The sequence below is a fragment of the Egretta garzetta genome, unplaced genomic scaffold, assembly GCF_000687185.1.
Source record: "Egretta garzetta isolate BGI_Z169 unplaced genomic scaffold, ASM68718v1 scaffold2, whole genome shotgun sequence".
In the NCBI taxonomy this organism is placed as follows: Eukaryota; Metazoa; Chordata; class Aves; order Pelecaniformes; family Ardeidae; genus Egretta; species Egretta garzetta.
The window spans coordinates 3473060-3487406 of NW_009258894.1; the positions used below are offsets into that span (position 1 = coordinate 3473060).

Consider the following 14347-nt stretch of genomic DNA (forward strand, 5'->3'; position numbering starts at 1 on the left):
TCAGCGATGATGGTAGTGCCCCTGGGATAACATATTTAAGAAGGTCTACGGGGGAGTAGATCTCCACCTGCAGCACAGGGAGGACCCCACATCAGAGCATGGGGATGCCCAAAGGAGGCTGTGTGACCCTGTGGGAAGCCCTGTGGCCCTGTGGAGAGAGGAGACCAGGCCTGGAGCAGGTTTGCTGGCAGGGCTGGTGACCCTGAGGGGGACCCTCGCTGGAGCAGTCTGCTCCTGAAGGACTGCACCCTGTGGGAAGGATGGACCCACGCTCGGGCAGTTCATAAAGAACTGTAACCCGAGGGAAGGACTCAGGCTGGGGCAGTTCATGGAGGACTGTCTGCCATGGGAGTGACCCCACGGGACCAGGGACAGAGTGTGAGGAGTCCTGTCCCTGAGGAGGAAGGAACGGCAGAGACAATGTGTGATGAACTGACTGCAGCCCCCATTCCTTGTTCCCCTGTGTCACTCAGGGGGAGGAGGTAGAGAAAATCGGGAGTGAAGTTAAGCCCAGGAAGAAGGGAGGGGTGGGGGGAAGCTGGTTTAAGATTCAGTTTTTATTTCTCATTATCTTACTCTGATTTGATTGGTAATAAATTAAACTGATTTCTCCAAGTGGAGTCTGTTTTGCCCGTGACAGTAATTGGTGAGTGATCTCTCCCTGTCCTTATCTTGACCCACAAGCTTTTCATTTTATTTTCTCTACCCTGTCCAGATGAGGAGGGGAGTGATAGAGTGGCTTTGGCGGGTTCCTGGCATCCAGCCAGGGTCATCCCACCACAAGTACGTTCAGCTCAGTATTCCCTTCTCTTCAAAGATCAAGTGCAATACGGTTTTCTAAGGAGAGGCAATACACTTTGGTGCGTCAAGTGATATTGCGGAGGGGTGGAGGGGGGCAATAAGTTTCAGATACTCAGGCCATCTTTGGGCTTGAAGCTGTTTGAAGTGGAGTATCAGTTTTTTGTCTCTGATCTGACCAAAGTAGTAAGGTCAAAGTTATGGAAAACAAAGTCGGGAACTGCAGTAGCTAATTCTCCTTGGCGTGAGCATTTTGCTTGTGGAGCCCGGCAGTGGGGAAAGACCGTGCACATCACAACCCCAGCTGGACAGAGCCGCTGGGCCACCAGCTCCTCGTCTTTTGCACTTGTGTCCCCATGTGTTCCTGAGGCCCCTCTATGACTGTTAAAAACACTTCTGTAAGGGGAATTCAGAGTTGGTGAAAGGTATTGTCTGGACTGCCCAGAGGGACTTCTGTGCTTTTGTAAATGAAAGAGAAGCTCTGAGAGTGAGAACGTGAACTTACTTTCTGTGTTGTGCATCAACAGGAGTTATCTGTTCTGGAAAGAGCAGCTTCCAGAGGCAAGTGAAAGAATCCAGAGTCAACTGGTGTCTGGTCTCCCTTCTGAGATGGCCAAAGATCCGGACCAGTTAGTGCCTGTGCTTGGATTAGGAAGATGTTTTGTCAATCATCAGGAATTAAACAAATATTTATGAGAAAAAATGAGAGCTATGTGTGTTTTGGGACACTTTCTTTTAGAAGCCTGAAAAATGGAATAAATAGGATTCTGGTTTCTAGATCTGCTGCAGCAGCGAATAAGAAAGATGACGTGGTATGACACATTCTTTGAGGCACAGGCTGTCTTCCCATGTGTGCTTGTACAGACCTACAGTACCTTGATTTACTGACGCCTGGACACTCCTTCTGGTAGTGGAGTATAATGGAATATATGTCTTACTGTGCAGTATTCTGACGCAAATGAAGATGCGAGGAATTCAGTTGTCTTAAACCTCTACTTTAGAAAGGTGGAATGTTCAATTTCATCTATAGTGTTTTGGGACAGACGGATGCATTTGGAGCCTTCAGCCAGTGACGTGTGCTGCTAGCCCAGGGCTGAGACTGCTGGAGATGATACGCAAGAGCCCGTCCCTGCTGCAGATCATTCTGCTGGGGTACTAGTCAAATAATAAACATGCCCCACTCCAGTGCCAGGTTAGTGGAGAGAGGTTTTAAAATAGTTGGCTTCCCTTTTTTTGTAAGAGCAAAACAGGTCAGTGCAGATATCGTGGCTATATTCAGTCATTTTCTTTCTGCATGCAGCAGCAGCTTGGCTTCAGACAGGAGGGAGTGCTGAACTAGAGAAGCACAGTGAAGTTCTGCCTGCAGAGCAGAGTAGAATTTACATTTAGTAAAACTAAAATTGTATCTTGGATCGAGAGAAGCTGTTGCTAATGTAGCTCTCTAAGCAGAGTCATTTGAGACAAGGCACTGGTAGAGAAACAGTCTTGACTTTTCTTGGCACCTTTTATTGTAGGGGTTTTGTCAGCTGTCTGACAGCATATGCAGTCAAGAGTCATAGCCTTAACTTTTTCCCAGTGCTCTCAAAGATTATTTTTCATCTCGGAGCAGCAGTCCATACCTTACCATTTATCTTCCTCTTCCTCTCCCCGTTCTTCTGTATTCCAGCAGCTCAGCTTCCAAGCAAGACTTGCAAAGAGCACGTGTCTCCTAAGCCAAGTGTGGATCTGTGCTGCCAGGTTAACTTTGCCACTCAGCAAAACTCCGATTCATTGTTCCAGCTGCACTGATTCTACAAGTACTGGTGCAGGAGGATGATGTGACTAAACTGCTCTGATGTAACTTCTGTAAGTCTTTTGTCTGTTGCCCTGTTTGGGCACTGAGAGACTTTTTACGTGCCTTCCCCATCTCTTCTGACTTAGATGTCTTGTCCATACCTGAGTGCTACCTCTTCTCAGCGATTGCTCAGCAGTTCAACAATGAGAGCAAAATAGCCTCACTTTTCTGGGTTGTTTTCCAGCCCCATTAAGGTTCCCAGGTTTGAAGGATTCTGTTAACTTGGGGTTGGTAGCCAGAAGGAGGATGGAAGGTGTATCCAAATTTTATCTTGTCATTGTAGTAGCTGTGGAAATCTATGGATCGTCATTATTATCTGCTTAGGTGAAGTTAATAATTAGGAAACAATGATGAGTTTACTTCCCCGATATCTGCCCCCTAGAAGGCTTCATCTACTAGTACACTTAAAATTTTACTTGTGCGTTCTTCTTTGTTTCCCTCTATTCTACAAATACTCCAGGGTCTTTCCATCCTACTTCTTTTAGATCTGCCTTCTGTTCTCAAGGAAAGGTTCTTGCAAGACTTTCCCCAAATTAATTCTTACCGGCTTTTGCTCTAATTCTGTACTTCCTCTCACTGGGTCCTGGAGAAGCCAACACAAATATGGTAGTAATTTTAAGGACCAAGCAAGAAAATTGCTCTGCCTTCTACTGTGGCAGCTGTGTGCATGGACTCAAATTCCAGTCTCATCTTACCATTGTGGTTTGACCTCTCTGACTGTGCCATCTTTCTGCAGCTGAGAGGGGAAAATGTCTTCTGTGCAGGTTGACAGCTGATAGAACTGAAGAGGTGAGTAGTATTTTTACCTCCTTGCTGAGTTTAGGATTATACTTAGCAGGTCTTAAGCTTCTACCTTAGAAAAGAAAATCTTTAATTCCTTTTTCAGGTGTTTAGCAAGTAGGTGGTATTAACATGATGCAGTTAAATTCCATGAGTCCTGAAGCAGATGCGTGTTAGCTGCTATTCACAAGAGATGGTTTAGAATTTTTCAGAAGGCTGAATTCAGAAGATTGGATCTGGGAAAAGGGATGAATGTGAGTAGGGTCTCAGCATGTACCACAGCCATAAACTGCTAAATCTGCAAAGCAGTCTGAAGCTGCGGTATTGCTTTATTTCACGATCTGGGCTACCCTGTGCTCCAGGCATTCAGAAGCATCTGAAGCATCCCTGTGCACATACATATATAATTTTCTGTCTTAAGGAACCTAAAGTCTTAGACTTATGTTGACTAATAAATGTAGGCAAGTTTTGAAAATGCTTTACTGTATTTGAGCAATGAATCTGCTTGTTGTTTTTTTTGGGGTGACTGGTCAATAGAACATGGTCATTTGGACACACTGCAGTCACAAAAGGAAATGTGGAAGAATGGTAAAAACATAATATTGATGGATCTTCTTTCAGAGGGGCTATGTAAAGGCTGGAACTGAGCATGCTCTGTGGAGCAGTAATAAATGATTGGCATGCTGCAGGTAGGAGTCCTGAATCCAATAGTAGTGTTTGTAAAAGGTCACCTCAGCATCAAAATGAACACAGTCAGAAGAAGCAATTACAGGGAAAAAAAAATCCATCCCCTTCAAGTAGAGGGGAAGAGAGGGCAAATAAGCAAATCAATAAGGACAACATATAAATGTGTCTATATATCTCTACATTTGTAGATAGAATTAAAAATTATGTAGGCAGAGCGGGTTGATTTGCCTTTAAGGCAGGTATCTGTGGTCCAGTCTGAATTAGGGTATGAGAGAACAGTCCAGTTCTGTGATTTGGAAGAGAGGCAGTAAGAAGCTCAGAAAGAGTTGGAAAAGAACCAAGGTGACATCAGCTGTGGTCAGAGGAGGCGTGGGGCATCCTTATGACCCAGCTCCCTGGCTCATGAACTGGAGTGCATGAAGCTGCAGCTGGGAGCACATGTCTCAGTTGGGAGAACAGTGCTGGGAAACACCCCGGGACTGTACCTTCATCAGCTGACTGACTGGAAAAGGAGGGAGCTGTAGGATGCAGATGTAAAAGCTTATGGACCGATGCTGAGTTAAGAAACTGATGTCTGAAGAGATAAGAGGCTTCCTTGAATGGCAGGCAGAAATAGCCTGGCCAATACCAGTTCTGCTTGGGGCACAAATGTCGAGTTACTGCTTTATTTAAAAGAGCTCATGAGTGTTCAGCTTGCCACCTTTCAGAAGGCTGAGAGTTTCAGTCATGTTCCCCTGTGGGAAAGCTTTGATGCTGCCTTCTTGGGGGACACAGCACGTAATCAGATGAACGAGTCTGACATGAGGGGAGTCATAAACCACTAAACTTGAGAGGTTTATGGTGGGTCTGATGCTTCAGGTTTACAAAAGACAAAAATGGCAGGTGTGCATAAAACATGAAGGTGATGTGGTTGTAGTTGTAACCTGAATGCTAAGCTTCCTGATACCTTGAGAAAAGAGCACTAAAAATGTCAACCTTCTTTTGCAAGGATGTAAATAGCAACAAAGTACCCAAAACAGTGGAGGGGTATCTCTGCTGTGGACGAGCTAGGCCCTAAAACCTAAGGTTTTGTTGACTTGTCCAGGACAGAGAGATTTGACTGGTCTGTGGAGACAGATTTACCTGAGTGATGCGCTTACAGGCTGCTTGTTTTTTTCTGAATTGGAATAAACCTGAATAATGGAGTACAAAAATCGCCACTAATTTATTTGCCCATATACTGTATATTTCCACTGCTGGTTATGTACTTTGCAAGCCGGTGATGGCATGATTAATCCCTGTGGTATGCTAACTGGTGGGTGCTAATGGGAGAAACTGCTCAGAGGAGCTGCGTTTCCCAGCTGTAGGCATGGTTGCCTGCGTGAGGATCTTGTCAGACATGGTGAGGTGGTCAGTAGGATTCTGAGATTTATCCTCTTCTACCCTTCCTTTCCAGGATGTTTCTACCTCTATGAGGACCTGTGTGAACTTGAAATTAAGAAGATGAGGTGGCCACCATCTTGGAGGCTCCACAAGGATTCTTTTGGTGAAAAAGAATAATTTGGCAATCTGAGGCTTCTCAAGTTTTCTCCTCCACAGCCTGGTGAATAGCAGATAGCGCTTGGAAGACCTGGTTCTTTCACATCTCAGCAATAGTTTAATGTTAGGAAGGAAAATATGTATCGAGGAGGAAAAAATATTTGCTGTAGAATTGCCATTGAGAGACTTCCAAAAGAGAGAAGAAAACTTCTTATGATAGTTTTGGGTGGCGTTTCCGAAGGTGCTTAAAAGTGTGCTCCCTCCTGTTTCATCTGTCTTTATGCAGTGCCTTCTGCTTGCAAGGTTTAAACCTAACCCAGCTTAGACCAAGATGCTAGGTTTCTTTATGGTCTGCAGCAGTTCTGTTCCTCCTAGATGAAGAGTGACTGTAGTTGCTAGCTGCAAGTGTTTACACCATCCAGTTGCCTATTATCAGTTAAATGCTGGGAATTTATAAAGGCTTGTGCGCTGGTGAAGAGTACTGCAAGGAGAGGGAACTAGTTCTTTACAGTTGTGTATACACAGCATGAATTTCTACTAAAAGAAGCAGCTAACTTTCTGAAATGCTGCTTTGAGCTTTACCTTCAGCAAAGTAGGAGACACTGCCTGGGATCTGTCAACAGTTCTAATTTTTTTTTTTTTTTACACACACTGCTGTTCTTCACAGATTTAAGTGACTTTGATTATGTCAGGGTATTAGCAGGCTAGGATTTTAGATACTCTTACTTCACTGCCTGGATCATAATATTTTTCTCTGCCAAGCTTCATTTTCAATGTGAAATATGTTTGGATTTTTTTGTCACTCTCTTTTTGCCAAACTTGGCTTTCCTCCATTGCATGCTGATTCTGGCTTGTTCCTGCAGATTGTTCAGAAGAGCTGGGCTAAGTGTATTTATTTGTTACCGTTACTGATACTGACCTCTGTGAGTTGTCCAAACCAATTTATTATTGTAATGTTGGAGTGGGCTGGTGTGTTTGCTTTTCATTTTGCTTTGGAAAGAAGATGGGATCATTTGCTAAGAAGAAAAAAAAAAACCCTTTTCAAAAAAAGAACCATCTGAATTTCCAGACAACTTTCTTCACAGATTTAAGTGACTTTGATTATGTCAGGGTATTAGCAGGCTAGGATTTTAGATACTCTTACTTCACTGCCTGGATCATAATATTTTTCTCTGCCAAGCTTCATTTTCAATGTGAAATATGTTTGGATTTTTTTGTCACTCTCTTTTTGCCAAACTTGGCTTTCCTCCATTGCATGCTGATTCTGGCTTGTTCCTGCAGATTGTTCAGAAGAGCTGGGCTAAGTGTATTTATTTGTTACCGTTACTGATACTGACCTCTGTGAGTTGTCCAAACCAATTTATTATTGTAATGTTGGAGTGGGCTGGTGTGTTTGCTTTTCATTTTGCTTTGGAAAGAAGATGGGATCATTTGCTAAGAAGAAAAAAAAAAACCCTTTTCAAAAAAAGAACCATCTGAATTTCCAGACAACTTTAAGAAACTATGTAAGATGGGTGACACATATGTCTCGACCTTAATATTGTCTCTTCTTTATGTCTTGCTGGCTCTCTAGTGACAGTGGAAAGGATATTGGCTATGGCAAAATCTTGTAAACTCTCAGCATGTTCTCAGGATAAATTATCTCTCTCCATTCATCACTCTGTTTTGGGTTGCTTTTTCCTGGTAAGCCATGATGTGTATTATGTTCTTTGAATGTCAGATTTGCTTCAGTCAGCTAATACAACATGTTAAGCACAAGCTTTCAAAAACAGCTGTGAATTTTGATTGCCACTATGCTTGAATGCACAGTTTGAAATGAAGGGGCCCAGCCTGCAGGAGCTAACAAGTCAGGCGGTTGCCCATTGGGGAACGATGAGCGCGCAGACCTTGAGCTGACCTTGGGCTGCAAATTTGCGGCAGCTTTTGAAAAACGGGTTCTAGGAACTCACTTCTGTGACTGCAGAGAAGGCAGTCAACCTGGACTTACTGTCCAGGTTAAGATAATGGTGAATCCAGCAACTGAGCACCCAAAACTGGAGGATGGCTGATACAGATTCTCAGGGCAGGTTGTGCTCCCCTGGATGTGCCACGTCCTCAGGGGCAGACCTTCTGTAGCACTGACTCTGTCCTTTGCAGAGTTAGTGGGAAGCTCTGCCTGCTCCAACAGTGGGGTCCTGGCTTGAAAGCCTCTGGTTTGTGCTGGGGCCGCAGCAGGGGCTCTTGGGCCCTTCTTGGACGCTTGCTTGTTTGAGAGCTGTACTGTCAGTGAATCTTGGGGACACAGGGCAGCTTTTCCAAACAGGGGAGGGCAGCAGGTAAAGCACAGGAGTCTTCTAGCAGCAGACATGAAAAAGGACATGACCTTACCTGAAAGAGACGCTGGGGGGGATTTGGGGATAATACTTTTAGATGCCAAGTTCGGACTTACCCATTTTTCACAGATTTGTCTTGCAAGTCCGCTGCTTGCTTGACTCTTGAGGGGTCTTAGCTTCTGTCAGGAATATAGGAAGCATCGCTCTTTGTCAATGTAAGTAAAGAACTCCTGCCTTAATTTGTTCTCAGGTTGGAGTGGTCACCCTGGGCTAAGGTGTGTTTGAGTAATATGATGCTATGCGTGAGGCAGGGCATGGGAAATCTCAGCTTTCTGCACTTCTACTGCCATTCATGAGATCACGTTAGTCAGAAAACTATTCTTTAAACTAACAATGTCTTCATGTTTTCTCTTTGTTCTCTGACCCTCCCTCCCAAGAAAACCCTACCTTTCTCCTTCCCATTGTGAAATGGTGCCTTCTGGGCAGCCCACACAGAGGCATTACTGGTAAGAACTACACTTCTCCATCCCTTTGGCTTAGTCTGGTAATTGGATTAATTTAATCTCCTTTTGTTGTCATTCTTTTTTACTGTATCCCAATTCTCTTTGGAACAGATTTGAAAGATAGGCAGGGATCAGAGGCTGCCAACAGGTAGAGAGGGAACCAGGCAAAGGAACAAGGAGTGGCAGGGAAATGATGCATCTCCTAAGGGAAAGGAGCTAGAGATGAAAATGAGGGGAAAATGCAGAGTGGAAAGGGACTGTGCTTTCTTACTTGCAACACGTGGCAGTGTAGGTAGAACTCAGAGGAAGGGGGACAACATGCATCCTGATGGAGGTGGAGTCCAGAGAGAGAAGCAGCAAAACCAGATGATTAATACGTTCAGAACTGACCAAAATCCCAGGGCTCCAGATCTATCCTGAAAGTGCTAAGAGTAAGGAATGGACACCAAGTCTGTATTTGGAGACATCTGTCTGTGGCATGCTTTTAGCTTCATTGCAGGGCTTGATTAATCGATCTGCTGGAACTATTCCACGCTTCAGTACAGTCGAAATTCTATTTTCTGAGCCACAGTTAATTGAGGCTCTCAGTTACCTGAAGGATGAATATCTCCTCAGAGTTATGACTTCAGCACATAAGTACCGCTAAGACTTTGGTGCATAAATCTTTAAACACTGATGAACTAATGTCTTGGGGCCAAATCCAGCACCAGTGTTCTGTAAATCTTTACTCCTAATGGTTTCTGTGAGATTTATATGAAAATGCTGAAGCCAGATTTGCAGCACATTTATTGAATGTTGTCCATAGTTGCAAAGGCAAAGAAGATTTTGGTGTTTACTCACCAGAGAGGAAGAATTACATTTAAAAAGGTATTGCCCAAAAATTCATGTCAATTTTCATCAACGCATCCTCGTATCTACTCTTTGTTAAAGCAGATACATGTCTGATTCTCCCAGTCTTAAGGAAGAACACGGTAGCTACAATGATGTGCCAATGAAATTAATATAAAAAGTCATGAAGAATGGTTACTTACGTAAGTACTGTTTGGGTAAGAATGGTCTGAGGAAAGAGAATATCACAAGCAGTAGAGCTTACAGTCAGGGAGTGGCAGGTGCCCTCCACTTCAGAGTTGTCTGCTGCTCTCAGTCCTGTCGCCTGGAGGGACCCAAGTGTCCTACTACATACGTGCCTCCTCTGTCCGCAGTTATTCTTTCAAATTAAAAGTAATTATGACATGTAATGTAGGGTTACAGATGTACCTAAGGCATTTCTTAGAAATATGAACATGCATGTTATAAAACTAAATACTAATAAATTCTTCAAATATGAATTTGTAAAATAACACTGTGCCCTAGTTTTTTAACTGGCAGAATCATAGAATCATTTAGGTTGGAAAAGACCTTTAAGATCATCAAGTCCAACTGTTAACGTAACACTGCCATCCCACCCCTAAACCAGGCACTAAGAATAAGGAACTTCCTGCAGTAGTTCAAGTTCACCTGCGCTGAATCAAGTAGCTGACACAACTTACAGCCTCAGGCCATCACTAATCAGGAGAATTGTCTCATGGAGGCTTTTTTGTTTGGGTTTTTCTTTTATTAGCACTTCAGAGTCGATTCAGAGTATTTTGACAAGGTCTCGTTATACCCATCCAGAGGCTGAGAGTCTGAGTAATTCTGCTGGGGCAGAGGGAATAGAGACAATCTGGGAGAGACTTTTTGAAGCAGAGTTTGGCTTGGCAGCAGGGAAACAGGCAGAAAGCCACTGCAAAGGAGAGCTTTGAGAAAAACGAACCAGGCAGTGCTCAAGAACTTAATCAGGTATGAATATGACATGCACTGATGTCTCCCCTGCAGCGCTTGCGTGTGACAAATCTGCCACTATTTCTTGGTCTCTCACCAACCCATTTCCTGATCACTTGCCTCTTGTCTTCCTGGGCTGTATCACCTGCAAAACAGAATGTGAGTATGGAAGCGCTCCCCCTGTGCAAAAGGGTCTTGCGCATGAAGTGGAGCAGTCTGGGATTTATGTCCTTTCTTCTTGGCCTGGTGCATCAGGTCTATCTGTATCTTACGTCAACCTAGGCGATGGCTAACATCCATTTCAGAGTTGATATTCTAAAATATAAAAGTATAATCTTTGTGTTGTTACAATCTTATTTTCTTGCAGACCTAACTCGGAGTCCTGCCCTGATCCTCTGAACCAGACTTCTGTAGAGAAACACGGTCCTTCATACACTTCCCCGGGTTCGGGCTGTGCTTGTTTGCTGTAGGTGGAGGGGCTCTTGGCCCCAGCATTGCCAGCAGCGTTACCTGCGCAGGCAGTGCAGTCAGGGAAAGAAAGGGCTGCGTGTTCCCCCGAGACCCGTATGTGGTTTTCGTAGACTTGCCTTTTTTCTTCTATCAGCAAGCTGGAAAAGAAGGTCCTACTGGAGAAAGAGGGAAAATTTCTGTGCTGGCTTAGCCCAGACTTCCTAATAACATTGTATTAGAGGAACTATTTCTACTTTAGCTGCTTGAAATGTAATTTGATGATGATGGAAAGTATTTTCATAGCTTTCAGTTTAGAAGCTTCCTGTTTTCTACAAAATGACACAGTGTGAGCAGCCTTAGTACGAGCATGGCCATCCGTGTGCAGCCTCCAGGACTTGTTTGCTTTCTGCTGAGACAATTGCATAGGTAGCAGATGTGTTTCTGGTTTTCAGGAAGCCTCTGCCCATCCCACTGTAACTACCTCAGCGATGAATGTCATTTGTTTCCCTCAGGAGACTGAATAGCTATTGTACATTCAGAGCTTTTTGGTCGGTATTACTGTAAGTCCATTAAAAGTCTTGCATCACCACGTTCAATTATCTACTTGAGGCTTTTCACAAATCCTCATCTCTTACTGGATCCAGTCTTGGCCTTCTGTTTGGATGCTTCTCCCACTAATGTCCTGCAACTACTTTTCAGCTTGGTCCTTTTATTGTGAATTGCTGCCCAATAACACTTTTCTCCTTCATTTACCTCTTGAGACCTCCTTGTGCTGTATTGCCTACCAGGCACCAGCCAGCCCAGTACGGCTGGGAATTAAGATGCTTGGGAACAGCTGCAATTTTAATTGTTTTGTAAATGCTCAAGTGACTTGTAACCGTTACATTGTGCAGTCCCCAGCTTGTGCAGTGATGTGCTGTAGCTTGTTGTAGTCTCCCTAGGTATTCTCCATTCCCTTCTGGGTCTTACTGTGTATTTTTTGTTTTATTTTGAATTAAATGTTTTACAGGAGGAGCTATGATTTATGGATTTGCTTAGTGCCTAGCACAGTGAAACTGGTTTATATTTGGGCTACCACAGTTCGGCATCTGCCCTGTCTTGGGATGCTTTTAATCAGCAGGCAGCCTGTGAGGACTCTTTCAAGCATATCGTAAGAAGGAAGTTCCCATCAAGGCTGGGCTGACTGGGCACATGACAGCAGAAGGCAAATATTGAGACAGTGTCAGCGCATTGGTGCTTGTCTCCCTGCAGTTGTGGTGAAAGGCTTAGGATGCAAAAGTCGTCAACAGTGGTCTTGCAGTGGGTTAACTTCTATTGTAGATGTTGTCCAAGACCTGGTCTAGATTCAATTATTAGGCTTCTAGTGTAGTGACTAGATATTTTGCAAAGTGTAAAAAAGAAATAGAGAATAAATAGGTAATTATTAAGTATCTGGTGTAGAACTAGGGAAGAGAAATCTTCATTGCACAGAGGAAATGGTGTGGGGTAGAACAGGATGTGGTTTGCTGGATATATTGTGTGAGACTTTGGCTTTGGTGGGCAGGTGTAAGGCAACAGAAATAACTGGTGAAGGGGACCCTTGGAGTAAGAAGGGAGACACTGAGAGGGAAGGACCTTCTGTGCATTTGATTCCACTTTGCAAAGAGATTTTAAAAATTACAAGGAAAACCTTGCAGATAATACTGCATGCTGTGGATGCTCCCAGCTAACAGTTCAAATACATTTCATGTGAAGCTGTAGAGCAGAGCAAAGAAGTTAAATAGTGCCTGATGAAGAGTCCAGAGAAACCCAACTCGAAAGAGTAAGTTTCTAAGAATGAAAGAGGTCAAATTCACCCTGTGGTGTAAATCTGTAAGGCTTCAGTAAAATTATGTTTAAAATTAGGTGGGGCTAGGGACTGTAGCATGGCAGAGCAATGCTTAGGACCTTGTAAATCTCTAGAAAAAGTGTGAAAACGAATAGTGCTGCAACAGTTCAGTGATAACCAAATTATGCCCTTTCAAAACCTCTTCACCAAGTTTCTTCCTGTAGAGACAATTGGAGTTTGTTCTCGTTTCCTATTTATCATGGCTAACCACCTCTCTCTATGCTCAGCTGTTCCTTTTTATTCTCCTCCTTTGTGTTTTGCTGTCCTGAAGCCAAATCTGAATGGATTTCAATGGCTCTCTTGTGCTTTTTGACTTGGTATCAGGCAGTCTGACTCCATAAGAAAATTATTTTCTAAATCCTAGCCATACAATGCGTGATTTCTTTAACAGAAGAAAATACAGTTCAGCTGAATAAGGGGTGCAAGATGTCGTGTCTGAAAGTATAAAACCTCTGAAGCTTTCTCCTCCAGTTCCCTTTCTGTAGCTCCCATCACGGCTCAGTTTTTCACTACAGTAAACATTTTGGGTATAGAGACTGTAGGTGACAGCTGGAAGGGCCCAGGTTTTCAATGCTGTGTTCATCTAATCTATTCCATATTAGAACAGAGAAGTAGGGGACAGTGCTGTTCCTTGAAAAGAGCGAAAAGGTGGTGTGCGCTCCTGTGAGATGACTGTATTTTTCTACTGACTTGCAACCAGTAAGTTCTTTGGCAGCCTCACCCCTGGCAAAGCCCTTGTACCTATCAGCTCCCTCCTTATCACTAAGGCAATACCAGCTGCATCCCACTTCTCGGGCAGAGCAGTATACGTTGTCTGGGTCCATTCTGAGACTCAGAGCCCGGTAAGGTGTTGCCTTTCCCCAGGACTTAAAATGTGCTGTGGTAAAAACGAGACGATTTAAAATTCACTTCTTTCTCAGATTTGTCCTTTGTGGATGTTAGCAGTTCATGCGTGTTGCCATCTGGGGGATAAGGACTTGCGGACACCCTCATTGACCGGCTACTTCTGTGAGGTGATGTTCACAGCCGCCTGGGAGTTTGTGGTCAACTTTAACTGGAAGTTCCCGGGTGTTACCAGCGTGTGGGCGCTCTTCATCTATGGCACCTCCATCCTCATTGTGGAGAAGATGTATCTCTATCTCAAAGACAAGTGTAACATTTTAGTGCGCTGCTTCATTTACACGCTTTGGACATACCTCTGGGAGTTCACCACCGGCCTCATCCTACGCCAGTTCAATGCCTGCCCATGGGACTATTCCCAGTTTGATTTTGACTTCATGGGCCTGATCACCCTGGAGTATGCCATCCCATGGTTTTGTGCTTCTTTCATCATGGAGCAGCTGGTGATCAGAAACACCCTGCGTTTACGATTTGATGAGACTGCTGAGCCAGGGGCCCCCACTGTCCCCGTTGCCTTGGCTAATGGCCATGTGAAGACTGATTGAGCAGTGACTCAGAACCACACTTAGCAATCTGAGAGAGCCCAGGCCTTTACCACAGACTGTCAGCTCTGGCTCTGAGGTACTGCTCCTTGCTGTATGATAAGATTCATAAACCCCATTTTTCTAATGGGGGTGTGCATGGGATATACCAGAAAAAAACGGAACCAATAGATTTTCTATGGATTTTACTCTTTGGGCTCCAAGGACCAATATCAGTTACTTGTTAGTTAGGTCATTTCTGGTTTTAACTTATTACAGATGAAAGCAGTCCTTTTGCTTACTCTTTTATGTGGAGAAAGAAGAAAAAGAAATGCTATGGTGGAAATGCATACAAAAAGAAAAAATCTTAATGAGCG

The 14347-nt window shown here is 43.9% G+C and overlaps 1 protein-coding gene across 1 annotated transcript; it reads left to right on the forward strand.

The window, feature by feature from the left end:
* Positions 1-13484: 13484 nt before the first annotated feature.
* On the forward strand, positions 13485-14020 carry TMEM229B (transmembrane protein 229B). Its single transcript, XM_009634145.2, has one exon. It carries the CDS (start codon positions 13485-13487, stop codon positions 13992-13994), a length of 510 nt encoding a protein of 169 aa, XP_009632440.1. The 3' UTR covers positions 13995-14020.
* The last annotated feature ends 327 nt before the right edge of the window (positions 14021-14347 follow it).

Coding starts and splice junctions, on each gene's coding strand:
- TMEM229B (XM_009634145.2), top strand. CDS start 13,485: ATGTTAGCAGTTCATGCGTGTTGCCATCTGGGGGATAAGGACTTGCGG.